At 41.0% G+C, this 13,039-nt stretch overlaps 1 protein-coding gene across 2 annotated transcripts in view; it reads left to right on the forward strand.

Moving 5' to 3' along the window:
• The window catches only part of IPMK (inositol polyphosphate multikinase), a 33,460-nt gene that overhangs the window by 13,683 nt on the left and 6,738 nt on the right, over positions 1-13,039 (forward strand). For both annotated transcript variants that reach the window (XM_059476893.1, XM_059476894.1), the window contains exons 3-4: positions 3,757-3,853; positions 6,517-6,689. In XM_059476893.1, coding sequence (XP_059332876.1) covers positions 3,757-3,853; positions 6,517-6,689 — 270 coding nt within the window. The remainder of the gene's footprint in view (positions 1-3,756; positions 3,854-6,516; positions 6,690-13,039) is intronic.

Genomic DNA, 13,039 nt, shown 5'->3' on the forward strand with positions numbered 1-13,039 from the left:
AGCCTCAGAATTAAAAGTCCTGCATGACTGGAAATTATGACTTCATGGTGTCTGTTAGAGTATCTGCCACAGAACATATCTGGAGCATGTTCCTCCTGTGAGTTAGTGGCTGTAATTTGTAATGGTCATGCTGTGAGCTCTCCAGATGTCAGCATCCTATTTACTTGCTTTTCTGGGGACATTTTCAGTCTGTGCAATTGGAGGAATGTAGCCTGTGATATGTAAAGGGGATAACTCCCCAGGCTGAGCTGGCATAGAGTTGTTTTGCATTTCTTGATTTATTGGATAATGTTATATATGCTCACACAGAAATTGGTTGTATTTGTCAGTGTTGGCTGGAGAGATGGACCTCCACTGTTACATTAAAAAAAAAAAAAGTTCTGTTTCTTGAAGTAAAATTGGAATATTGCTGGTGTAAGTAAAAATCTAATGGGTTATTTATTAAGGGTTTCCTGAGGTGAGTGATAACCTGTATTTTTCAGGAATCTTCCAGCAGTATTGGTAGCAATACCTTTTGGGGCATGAGGTGCATTTCCTGTAGCTTTAGGGATGGTTTTATCATGTTTGCATTTATATTTGGTATTTTGTGGCTTGCTGCCAGGTTGTATGAAATAAGAACAAATGCCCATGACATGTGTTCTGCTCATGAGGCCCAGTTCTGATGAACAGAAGTGTTTCTGTCCTGCATAGGAATGAGCATAATTCCTGAAATGTCTGGTTTTGTTGCTTTGCCCACACCAAATGACTTCTTCTGATCTTTATTAATTGAGTGCTTATTCTTGTTTGACATGTGAATACATTACAGGCTAAGATTGAGGTCTGTATTAAGGTCAAATAAGTGCCTTGTAAATGTTATGTCAGTTATGAGGGGAGTTTCTTGCTGGTTCTGAGAGCAAGATAACTTCTTGAGAGACAGAAGTAATGCAGTTAGTTCTGTTATGTCAAAGTAGTGATACTGGAAAATGCATTATTGGGAGTTCTGTCTCCATTTAAAATGTTTTATATCCGGTTATTGAGGAATAGACTCCTTGAAGATACTGCTTCTGGAGCTCTTTTCCCCATTTGGTCTCAACTTTGGGCTCTTACATCCCATTATAAATTATCTGAGTATCTTTGTTGTATCCTGCTATTTGAAATACACAGGAACATACTCAGAATTACTTGCTAAGTTGCAAAGTTTAATGGCCTAATGTTGACTTACTTTAAAAAGTAAGTCAAGGCTCCTGTCTCTCTTAAAAAAACCAAAGTGTCTCCTGACATTCCACTTTCTCAGAATCTTTTGCTAATAAATTAAGTAAATGAGTTATTATGTTTGCCTATTTTTTCAGTTGCATTCAGTGTTTCTCCTTGTTGTCTGTTGTACTTTGGTTTCCATTGCTCCTCTCGGTCCTGACCTGTTTACATGTACTTGCTCCCATGTAAAAGATATGATGGTTTCTACCTCTCAGATCTCCTCAAACTCATCTGAGAAAAGAGCATTAGTGCCCCTTTAGTGCAGTGGAGTGCCCTACCTTGGATGTAAGGTGCTATGATCATAAGCTACCACAGTAAACAAAAATTGGGTTTGTACTACTTGTGTACAGCATGAAGTGATGGCAGCAGTCAGTGCCTGGAGTGCTGGCCCGGAAAGTGCTGCCTGCAGAGCTGTCTGAGCTGTTATCACAGGGAGCAGGGATCAGGTCTGTGCCTGATCAAGGCTGTGCCTCAGATTCTGCCTGCTGCTCATCTTCCCCTCTCTTCCACCCTTCTTTTCTTCATTAAACAAGTAAGAGCAAGCTACATTGCAGTCTGCTGGAGAAAGCACACTGTCCTCTGCTGGCACCCCTGAGGCTCAGTGAGGAAATGTTGTATAAATACACTGATCACAGGGGCAAGCAAGGTTTTTTATCTTATCAATGTACCTGCATACCAGCTTATGCTAAAATTGAGGGAAACTGGACTTAGACATACAATTATGTGTTGTCCTCAGTGGCCATGCCAGCTTGTCAAACCATGGCATGTGAAGAGAGGTCAGTGCCCTGTGATGTGACACTGTGACTTAAAGGCACACACCCAGCAACTTCTCTGTACTTAAGATAGCAACAGTAGTGGCAGAGGGTGTGGTGTTGGGTGTACCCCAGAGTTTTGCAATACACTGTGCACATATTTGTCTACTTTGAGCTTTCAGGATTCAGCCCCTTTGCCTTAGTCTCTTTCAAATGGGGCCTATACCATGAGTTGGTTCAAGGAATGGGTCAAATTCCATCCCTTAGCGCACAGTCAGCATGGGTGTATCCTGCTCTTGATCACTGCCCACTGACAGGGTGTCAGAACTAAGGCCAGGGGAGCCCTGCTTCAGCTGTGGAGAAGTCCCTCTGTTAGAAGCACACTGGTGATTTGAGTTCACCTAGTTTGAGATTTTTGCAATGAAGCCTCAATTTAGGACAAACTCCCATAACTAATTTTAACAGTGCTGCTGTATGAGGTGCTGTGTCGAGTTCCTGGCACTGGTGAGCAGAGCCAAGGCTTGCCTCCATGCTCTAAAATAGCCTGTGGACTTCAGATCCATTTTTTTTTCTCTCTAGCTGCATTAACATCACACTCCAGGTTTGTATTTTGCATTACCTCCCTTTGTAGCTGCTATTGGCAGATATCCCCCAGAGTGGTTAAACGTGGCCTGACAGTGAGCTGAGCCAAGTCTGCAGAGCTGTTAGCACCTGATATTTGTTTTGCCTTGCTGCCAGCTTTGCAGTGGGCTCTGGCTGCCCTGCAGTGCCAGCAGAACCCTGAGCATGGCAGGTCACTGTGCAGCACCCTGGGTGTTGCTGGGTGGCCATGGTAGGGCTGAGGGAACGACACCACTCTGATGGCAGCACAGCTGGGACATCTCTGTGGGGAGTGGGGTGAGATGGCTCCTAAATGCTGGGACAGTCATTGTAACTGGTGTAGATATGGATCTTTCAGTCTACAAAGCTTGTGGAAGCATGATAGAGGCAGTCCCCTATGTCTGCAACTACATCACTGGGTGGGATGGGGGAATCTGGGCAAGGGAATGGTTTTGAAACCTCTTAGCATGCTGCAAACTGGTAACAGTCATGCAATTCCATAACAGATAGTATCCAAAGCTTCATTTAACCTGCAGAGTTGTTCCTTCAGAAATACAAACAAGCTGCTGTTTCCAAACTGTTACTGTTTTTCCTACAGAAGTTGAAAAAAATGCTGAAAGCATTAAAAGCAAATGAAAAGAAATATATTTGAAATGTGCATAGTCTCTACATGAATTGTCTTGAGGAAGATGAGAAAATGCTGTCTAGTCTGAGCTTCTATACTTTACCTGATAGAAATTAGAAAGATTTGGATCTATAATACAATACAGTAATCCTACACAGTCTTGAATGCAAATGTGAGAACACCTTTTTCAAAAGTTAAGCTTTAAAGTTAACAATCACAGTTTAGATTTTTATTCAAGTTGAACCATAAATTGTGCTTAGGGTTGATGCATCAATTGCACTTTAAAATTTGAAAGAAAGGATGCCACTCATTTATGTTGGACTGGGATAATTATCATCTTCATCTTGTATGTTTTTAAAATGTAATGTAAATATCTTAGACTTAAGAAAACAAATACTGTAAGAAAATATAATTATGGGACAATTGGAAGTTGTCATGGTTTGGCCCCAGCCAGCTGCCAAGTGCCATGCAGCTGCTTGTTCATTCCCCCAGCAGCAGAAATGAATGTTTAAAATGATCTCTGCAAGCCTCCCTATTTTATTTCAGGTTTATGACTCCGACTGTTGCGACAGAATTCTGCTGGAGCTGCGGGAATATCTGCCAAAATACTTCGGTGTCTGGTCACCACCTACTGCACCAAATGGTACTGTTCTAATTTTATCTCTTCATCCAAACCTCCTGGAAAACATTTCTGGAGATGAATTTTTGGCAGTTGTGAGCTCTGTGGGTTTTTTTTTGACTTGTTTTAGAACCCACTGCCATTCCCTCTAACAACTGGTTCCAGTTTGCAGTCTGGTGGCTGGATTAGATCTCTGGAGTCTTCCTCACCAGGAAGATGGGGTGTGGCTGTTTGAACAGCAGAGGTTTCCTGACTAGCTGGGCCTGATGGAAATTGCCCATTGCTCCTGCTCTGGGTGAGGTTGTGGTGGAGGAGTGGGCTGGTTCCATGGTCATGTGCAGCCAGGTGATCAAAGGAAGAAGCACTTTGTGGGTGTGGAAGAAAGATGGATACTCTGGGGCTGGGGAAGCATTCAGACTGGAATCTGTGCCTGGATCCCATCACTGTGCCTTACCACCCAAAGCACTTAATTCAGCAAGTGTCATGGTGGGAAGTTCTGCTTGTCATCCCCTGTTACTGGTTTAAATGAAACAAAGATCTAGTGTCTTAAAATTTGTGTTTGTATAACATTGGGAGTCAGGAAGAAAAGGGTGGTTTTGGTAGAACACTTGGAAGATTGTGTCTTCAAGAGAAAATAGATATTGCTGTATTAGAAACTAGATTTTCTTCTGGGGGCTTTTCTAACTCACACTGGGGAAATGGAGCTTGTGGAACACACAAAGGGATGCCATGGAATCTCTTTGAATATGTGGGCATCAAACTAGATGTCATGCTCCTTTAAAATAACTGTCTTCTGCTTATGCTTGACAGGCTTGTTTTCCAAAGAAGTAGTAGGACAGTATCCAAAGACATGGTGTAATATCTACAGGAAAAACTGAAAGCAAGATTGTGATAGTACCAGCAGTTTCTCAGCTCAGATTTGCCTTCATGCTTTCCTGTTTGGCACTAACTCAAATATCTCTACAAGAGCTATCTTTTTCCTTCCCTCACAGTTTAATGTGTCATGGAGTTCACTTAATATTCCATCTCAATTGCAAATAATTTTTTTCTGTTTGCAGTGTGATCTTAAGATGTGAAAATATGTGGTCTAACCAAGAGACAGTAATTCAGCACATTGCTCATTTGCTTTGAGGATTTGCACTGTGCACCGTGGGGTTGGGTTTTGGGAGGTCCCCCCCAGTCAATCAGACATAGGCAGTAGGAATAACTGTTTAAAGAAGAGAAACTTTTGGTTTTGTTTGTTTTGCTTCTTGAAAAGGCTGTGCACTATCATGAGTCCTCTTCATAGAAAGCTGTGGCAACAGTTCAACCAAAACACTGCACTTCCAACTCTGCTATCTGTAGTGCTAATGAGCTTTGTGTAGTCTTGATAGAAATCAGAGTTGCTGCAGATGATGGAGCTTAGCAGAGTGTGTGTGTACCTTGTTCCTAAATGTAGATTGAAGATAAGTTTGTAGGTTTGCTGCAGACTTGATATTGGAAGCCTGACCTTTCCCTTGGCAGTCACTGCTCTGCAGGCTCTGGGATCACAGCTCTGTACAATCAGTGGTAGTCACTTAAAGTAGTACAAGTCCCTTTTATTTCTTTTCCTTAAGAAAGTGTTTCTACTTATTAAGTGTAAATGAAATGTTGCTTGTTCCCTTTATCTTGAGTGGCACTGGTTTGTTACCTGGCTGTACAGCTTTCAGATGAGGCACTTTGTGCCTCTTTAAACTTTAAACTAGTTTTGCTTTCTCTCTCAATCCCATTTTAGATCATACTGCAGGAATGGTGTATAATACGTTTTTTTGTGTTCAAACTGCATTAAAGCCAAAAAAATACATTTGTGGAGTAGGCTGTACTGGAAGGAAAACCAGACTTGAATTTTGTGCCTGGTGACAGGTGGATTTACACAGCACATATGAAGAATGAGGCCAATGTTGAGGCTGTGTTGGTTATGCTGTGTCCTGGCAAGGGCTGGAGGTGGGTGCAGCTGTCTGGGAGCTGGCTGGGTACTGATTCAATTTCCTTGTTGAGTTCTGATAGTGAGTGTGGGGGTCATGCTAGTAATGATAGTTTCCATCAGGGTTTAGATACTCCTTTAAATCTTCAGGCACTCCAAGTACTTTTGGGGTTTCTTAGTCCAGCCAAAGAGCTGTTAGAAATGGATGAAAGGCAGCCTAGGATCCCAAGAACATTTTCCCCAAAAGGTGTCCATGAGAAACAAGTGTAGATGGGAGTGGCATAAAAAGAAACAAAATGAGCTGCACTTCAGCCCCTGAAGGCCAGGACTGAAATGTTCCCTTCATTTTTAAAATGACACAGGAGACCAACTGAATTGCAAAAGTAGCCACACAGCTGCAAACCTGCATTTGTATGTGGTTAGTAATGCTCTTTGTGATATGTTAGTGACCTAATAAAAGCTACTCAGGGATTTTATCTGGGCAATAATTGGAATTTGAATGCTAGGTTAATGCATGTTAATTGTATACAATTTTCTAAACAAGAAAGCATGTATATTTTCATAGCAATACAATTTGTGGATGTCAGTGACCATGACTTAGCCTGCATTCAGAGACAAATTTGACTCTTGAATTCATGTGATATTAAGCCTTAAACTCTTCACGTTCCTCCACAGGTGCTCAGCAGAAGCTATGTAATTATTTTGCTGTGACCCACTGTTAACAGAAGTTTTGTTTTTTTGACAGATACATATCTAAAACTGGAAGATGTGACCCGTAAGTTTAACAAGCCCTGCATAATGGATGTGAAAATAGGTCAGAAAAGTTATGATCCCTATGCTTCAGCAGAGAAGATACAGCAGCAGGTCAGCAAGTACCCTCTGATGGAAGAGATTGGCTTTTTGGTTCTTGGAATGAGGGTAAGGAATTGTTTTGTCTCCACTTGTAGTTTATTCTCCTCTTGTCCCACACCAGGTACAGCAACTGGTGTTCCTAGCAAACAGCAATCCTCTTGAGCTGTACATAAATACAGTGTCACCTGAATGTCTGGGTAGTGCTGGTATCAGCTGTGGAATCAGTTCCAAAGCACTGCCCTAAACCATTCTTTAACTTGGCTGTGTCCATTAGGACAAGCTATTTGCAACCTGGGCACTGTAAATGTGTACAAGAGATGGGCTAATATTCAGTTTTTAAAATTGAATGTAGTTGCAATTCATTCTTCACCACCACAACAGATATTTAAAATTATTAAGCAGATTTTTGTGTGTTTATGTTCTTTCAGGCTTATATCAGAGATCTGTATACTGAACCAGTCTTTCTAATAATTCAGTAATGAGCTGTATCCTCCACATTTTTCATCTTTATACTCTACTTTTAAATAAAAACAATATTAAATATTTTTTCTGTCTAAGGAAGAGTAAGTAAGCTCTCAGAGGTGATGCATATAGCCATGAACAGCTGCTTACGTTTTACATTTTAAAAGTTTTTCCATCAGAAGCAAACTTCTTTTGATATTTACACACTCAAGGAGCAGCTGTCAGGGGAAGGTTAGTTGGACATGGAGACATCCCTATTAATTCTTAGTATTCTTAGAAATACTAAGAGTCAATATGTGTGTATTGGCTACTTTAAAACTTCAATGTAAAGAAAAGCTGTACAGAACATTTGTGGCTCAGTAAGAGAAATGTGTTGATGTCACTGATGGAATTCAAAAGTAGTTTTTTCTGCAATGATAGGTACAGGAATAGTTTTCTTTTTGATGTGGGATTTTTGTTGTTCTTCTCATACACAAAGCCAGGGCTCCTCAAGCTGTGCAGCATAAATGGCTGGAGACTTTGATCAGCTTCCCCTTTGCTGTTCAATAGCACCAGCAGCCAGATTGCACCATTGTTCAGATAATTCTAATATCTCTGTAATGTTTTGTGCAGAGCTGCCCAGCCTCCCAGCCCTTCAGTCTGCCTTGAGATAAGCTGCTATATAAATTATAGTGGTCCTGAGTAGTAATTACATAAGCCTGTGAGCAAGAATGTGGGAGTTAAATCAAAAAACAGCCAAACAGTTTGGATGGAAAAGGAAGGTTAGAGATTATAGCTTTGGATTTGGTTGATGTCATTATGTGACCTTTCTTATCTCATTGGTAAAACAATGTACTTCATGTCCTATGTTTCATGACAGTGCAAAAGGAATGATTGATTGCTTCTGTGGCATGCTTGTGACTATTGTTTCTGACATTGTCACTCATTTGTGCCTTTGTCCTGCAGAATTTTTTTCAATCCCCTAATTCAGACTGGATGTGTAATGATGATTCTCCCAAGTAGTGCAGTTTTCCATCCAGTGTTTAACTAGATGAGATTTGGATTTTTGCCTTTGGCACCCAATTACATCTTGGAAGTTGTTTTCCAAAGAGAACTGAAAAGGTTTCTCCTGCCCTCACACAGCACTTGGTAAAGTCTGAATTCACAAGGCATGTTTTCTGCCTCTTGGTTGTGGGGTGTCCTCTGTGCTTGCTTTACTTTTGCAACATTCTGGCTATATTATAAAACACTCCTGCACAGATTATATACAGCCCAGAACAGCTCATGGCTGGATGAAGGTTGTTCCTGTTCACTGGACAAAACATGATGTAGCAAAGAAGTACAGAGGTTTGGTTTTAATCTCTCCTTTTTTCAGTGTTTTTTTACCAGGGAGGTAGGCTTGTGGGGTAAATTTTTACAAGGCCAATAAGGAGAGGGCCAGGAAAAACAGAGACTGTAGGTGAGCTTTTTCTAAAGCACCCATTGTATAAGTTGTCATGAAGAGATACAAGCAAAAAAGTGTTATAGGTGAGGGTTTTAGCCCAAAAGCTATTTACAGTGTATTTTTACCCAAAAGGCTATTGAAACAGCTTTTTCTTATGCACTGGTAAACAAGCAGTCATCTGTTCATATATAAAATATGTGTTGTGTCCTTAAAAATAGGAGTCTCCTGTCTAGCCCAGCATTAATTTATGTACACACTTCTGGCATGTGATCTGTATTTAGCTTAACACATTGAATAGACAGAATAAATGCATGGAGACACATTTAGGAAGCACAGTTATTTTAATAACATTGTTTAAAAGCACAATTCTGTACCTAGTGGAGAAGTTCCTTTTTTTAACCACTGGATCCCTGAAGTTTAACCCTGGATCCCTGAAGTGTCCAAGGCCAGGTTGGACAGGACATGGAGCAGCCTGGTTTGGTGAAACATGTCCCTGCCCATGGCAGGGGATTGCAGCTTTGAAACCAGATCATTCTGGGATTCTGTCAGAATGGACATGGTTTGTTATGGAAGTAGTTAGAGTTTATAAAGAAGTTGGAAGTCTCAGATACTGTGGCAATGGCAAAAATACAAATTGCAATATGGTTTCAATAGCACACATGCAAACAGGTAAGAGATCTCTTCACAGCACAGGCAATGTTAAATACAGAGCATTCTGCCTGCTGCTGAGTGTGAGCACAATGTGTGGGCTGTGCTCTCATTTCACATTCACAGCCCTTTGGAATCCACAGTTCCCAGATCCTGCAGATTTCCTTTTGTTTCCAGGCATCGATTGCAATCTCACTTACTCCAAAATATTTCTGAAATGCTTTTTTAAAGCACAAACTGGTGATTATGTAATTTTAACATTATAATCCATCATTGACTTCTATTGTTAGTGCCCATGAACATGCAGGCAGTAATGTATAATAATCAAAACTGGTTTTACAAGTGAATTTTCTAATCTACAGCACATGATTCTGCAGGATATTTTCCTGCAGAAATAGACTGTAATTGACTCTATTTTATGAGGTTTTTATGAACTCTTTCTAGTATCATGGTAATTTTCACAAGCTCTGATCTGCTAGTAACAAGATTTAGGAGGGAAGTCAAAAATATTAAATTTTGCATTTACTGTTCAGATTCTTCTAGACTGAAAAATTACCAGAACGGGTTTTTTTACATTTGTAAGTCTAATTCAAGCTTTGATGTTTAAGGGAACAGGAAGACAAAGCAAAACAAAACCTAAAAGAAAACAAACAAAAAAAAATCCATGAAACAATAAATAAATAATTAAATGAAACCCTAAGCCAAAGAAACCAACCAAAAGCCCTGAAAAAAAATCTTCCAAGCTGGAGCAGGTGGTCTTTTATTACATAAAAGAAATTTATTCTAATGAGATGCTTCATGGAAGTTCTGGGAGTCTAAAATTACTGTATTAAGCTATTTTAAAGATGGTTCATGATTTAATTGCAGTGTTGTAGTTTCTTTTATTTAGCAGATTAATAGTCTGCTTTTCCACTGGATAAATTTCAGCCTAATTTCATTCTACAACTTATTTATGTAAGGACTTGACTAAAACTGTATATTGACTGTCAGAGCATTGGGGGTGAAATTAGTCATGTGAAGCACTCAGTCAAAACAGTCCAGAGGAGTAAAGAAGCAAAATGGGCAGAGAAATATCAAAGTATAGTCTTGGAAATGAGGGAGCAGGGATGCAGCCTTCTTGTGCTGCATTTTCAAGGGAGCAGGGATGTGTGCACTGTCATCACCTGTGGCCTAGGTCTAGCTACAACAAATCAAGCTAAAAAAAAGTAAAAATTAGGGAATGTTTAGATAAATAGGAGAAGAGAATAGGAGATATTTAGATAAATGGATTTGGACAATGGGGCACGCTCTCAGCAGCAGTGGTAATTTGAGAGCATTGCTATAAAGTAGACATATCAAAAAAGAGAATGTTTTTTAACAAAATTTCTCCCTTTGTTATTTTTTCTTCAAATCCTTGCTTTACTTTCTTTTTGAAAAGAAAAAATGAGGCTTGTTGAAACTCTTTAAGTCTTGCACCATGGCAGGATGAAGGGCCTGCAGAGAAACCTGGGTTACTTGAGCATGAAGGAAACTTGTATTTATATTGGTACAGTCATAGGGCACAGGCAGAAGGTGCCCAGGCATGGCTGTGGGTCTTGGCCTGGCACAGGAGGGTCCCTGCAGAGCTGGGGGATGGATGCTGCTCTGGGATGTGCCTAGGGGATGGATGCTGCTCTGGGATGTGCCTAGGTGAGGTGGGGTGCCACCTGCTTACCCCAGTTTCAGCTTGTGGCTCCAGCTTTGGTAGCAGCTGGGTACTGACAGCAGCTGTGATCTTGCATAGTAAGAATATATAAAAATGACTGATGAAGCAGGAGTTTCTTGAAGGCAGTGTGTGGCAGCTCATAGAAGGAGTTTTCTTTGTCCTGCACCCTTCAGGAGACCTGCCAGTGGATACAGAGCAAACACATAACAAGCTGTCGCAGGTGGACAAGAAATGAGATTTCCCTGTCTAATCATTTGGCTGCTGTTAAGGTTACAGATCTGGCTTGACTTGTTGTTCTGACAGAAATGGGCCAGTACAGACAGCTGCAACAACAGGGATGCAGGAAAAGCTTGATTCAGAGGCACAGTGTCATTTTGGGAAGGGTTAATAGCAGATGATGGGTGGTGGCCATGTGTACAAAAGCACAGTAGAGCAAGAGGTCAGTCAGGAAGTTGATTTTAGCCTCCTGCTCCTCCAGCACAGCCACTCTGTGTTTGGCTGGGTGAGGGTGGAGCAAGGGCTGGTCAGAGATGGTTTCTGTTTGAGCTTGGCTTTGAGAATGGGGTGTGATGTAGCTGTATTTGAGTGAGGTTTTCCAGGAATGTTTAGCCAGTCTCTTCCTGCAGCTGTGCAAACTCTCAAGGTGCTGGTCAGAGGAGGTTTTTGTGATGATGCACATCTGCTGTCCCTCAGTGCCCCTGGCTGCAGCCAAGCCTCTGGGTGACCCAGTGCCTTCTGAGTGCACAAGGCAGTTAATTAAACACATACCTTACACTCATCCTGTGGCCCTGGGACTTGGTGCTATGTCTCTGACTGCTTTGTATAGTTAAAAATGTGCTGTTAATGCAGCATCTGTCTGTCAGCTATATAAAAAGACATCTGGGGAATGGTTTTGTTAAATTATGAGGTGAGGTGCCTTCTTGGGAAGCCCAGCTCAGAAACACAGGGTCTGATGTGCTGCTCCAGCGTTTCTTTGGAAAACAGAATGAGCTTGCAGATTTTGATCAGCTTGTTTGAGCTGGTGCCCATGTCAGAAAAGCTGCAGCTCCTACAGGAAGAGATAAGGAAGGTTCTGGTAAACAAGATTTGGTTGGGTACTGCTGCAGTGCTGATGTCTGCTGAAAGCTGCCCCTAGTCCAGCTGGATGACAACACTTAATATCATTAAAATGAAGGCACAATTAGTGAAAACTTAAATTTAGTCTTCAGACTCTTGATTCTCTTCCTAAGCAATATTATTCTTTATTTCACTGCCTTTGACTTGTGGCTCTGTAAAAAGTTTTGAAACTTTTGGTATGTTTTTGAAGGTTACTCTGGTGCCTGAAGTATTTACATAAGTAATCTTTGAGTATCTGTGTTGTATGCTGGTACTTTTTTCATGTGCTTTGGAAAAAAACCCAGCAAAAACTATGTGGAGAAACATTATTGTTCTTGTGAACCCAAAATCACATTTTTCAGATGCAGTTTTAGAATAACTCATCTCTGCTGTGGCCTTCTTCATTCCATAGACATGGAGGCCTCAGTTTCTCCAAGTATCATAACAGTGTGAAGTGTCTCTGCTACTGAATTCAAACATTTAGAATTACAGCTCTTTATTTTTTTAGAATAATGAGGACTGTTTACAGCCCCTTCAGTTCATGGCTGGAGACTTAAAATCAATCTTTTTGTCAAAATAAAAGCTATTTGAGAGTGTTCTTCCCAGAACAGGAGGTGGGGATCTGTGTGATCAATTTTATTGTTGTTTGGATGGGGAAGAGACATTTCGAGGTGGTGGGCTATAGAGAAAACAGGGAATTCAATTTTTTTTTAATTTAATATTCCTGTAATATTTCTTTTTATTGCTGCTGCTTCAGTGTTGAGGACTTTACTGGTTGGCTTCAGCAAGAATAAGGCCCCAGAGGAGGGATGAGGAGCAGGCACCTCAGCAGTGTGCCCAGACTCATCCAGTGGGATCCTCTCTGTTTACAGCAGGGAAGGGAGGGCAGGGCTGTGCATGGGGAGGATGCCACAGGGATGGGTGGTCTGAACAAGTGCCAAGCACCAATTTCCTGCCAGAGACAACTGCCTGCTTGGTAACACCATTATTTCTGCAAATAAAAATTGTCTGCACTCTCATAAACAAATTATACTTGGGCCTTGCTGCCTCGCACATTTCTGCTATGGAAATAATTCAGTGTGAGAGAAAATATGTCTATATGTG

The sequence above is a fragment of the Ammospiza nelsoni genome, chromosome 8, assembly GCF_027579445.1.
Source record: "Ammospiza nelsoni isolate bAmmNel1 chromosome 8, bAmmNel1.pri, whole genome shotgun sequence".
NCBI classification, from domain to species: Eukaryota; Metazoa; Chordata; class Aves; order Passeriformes; family Passerellidae; genus Ammospiza; species Ammospiza nelsoni.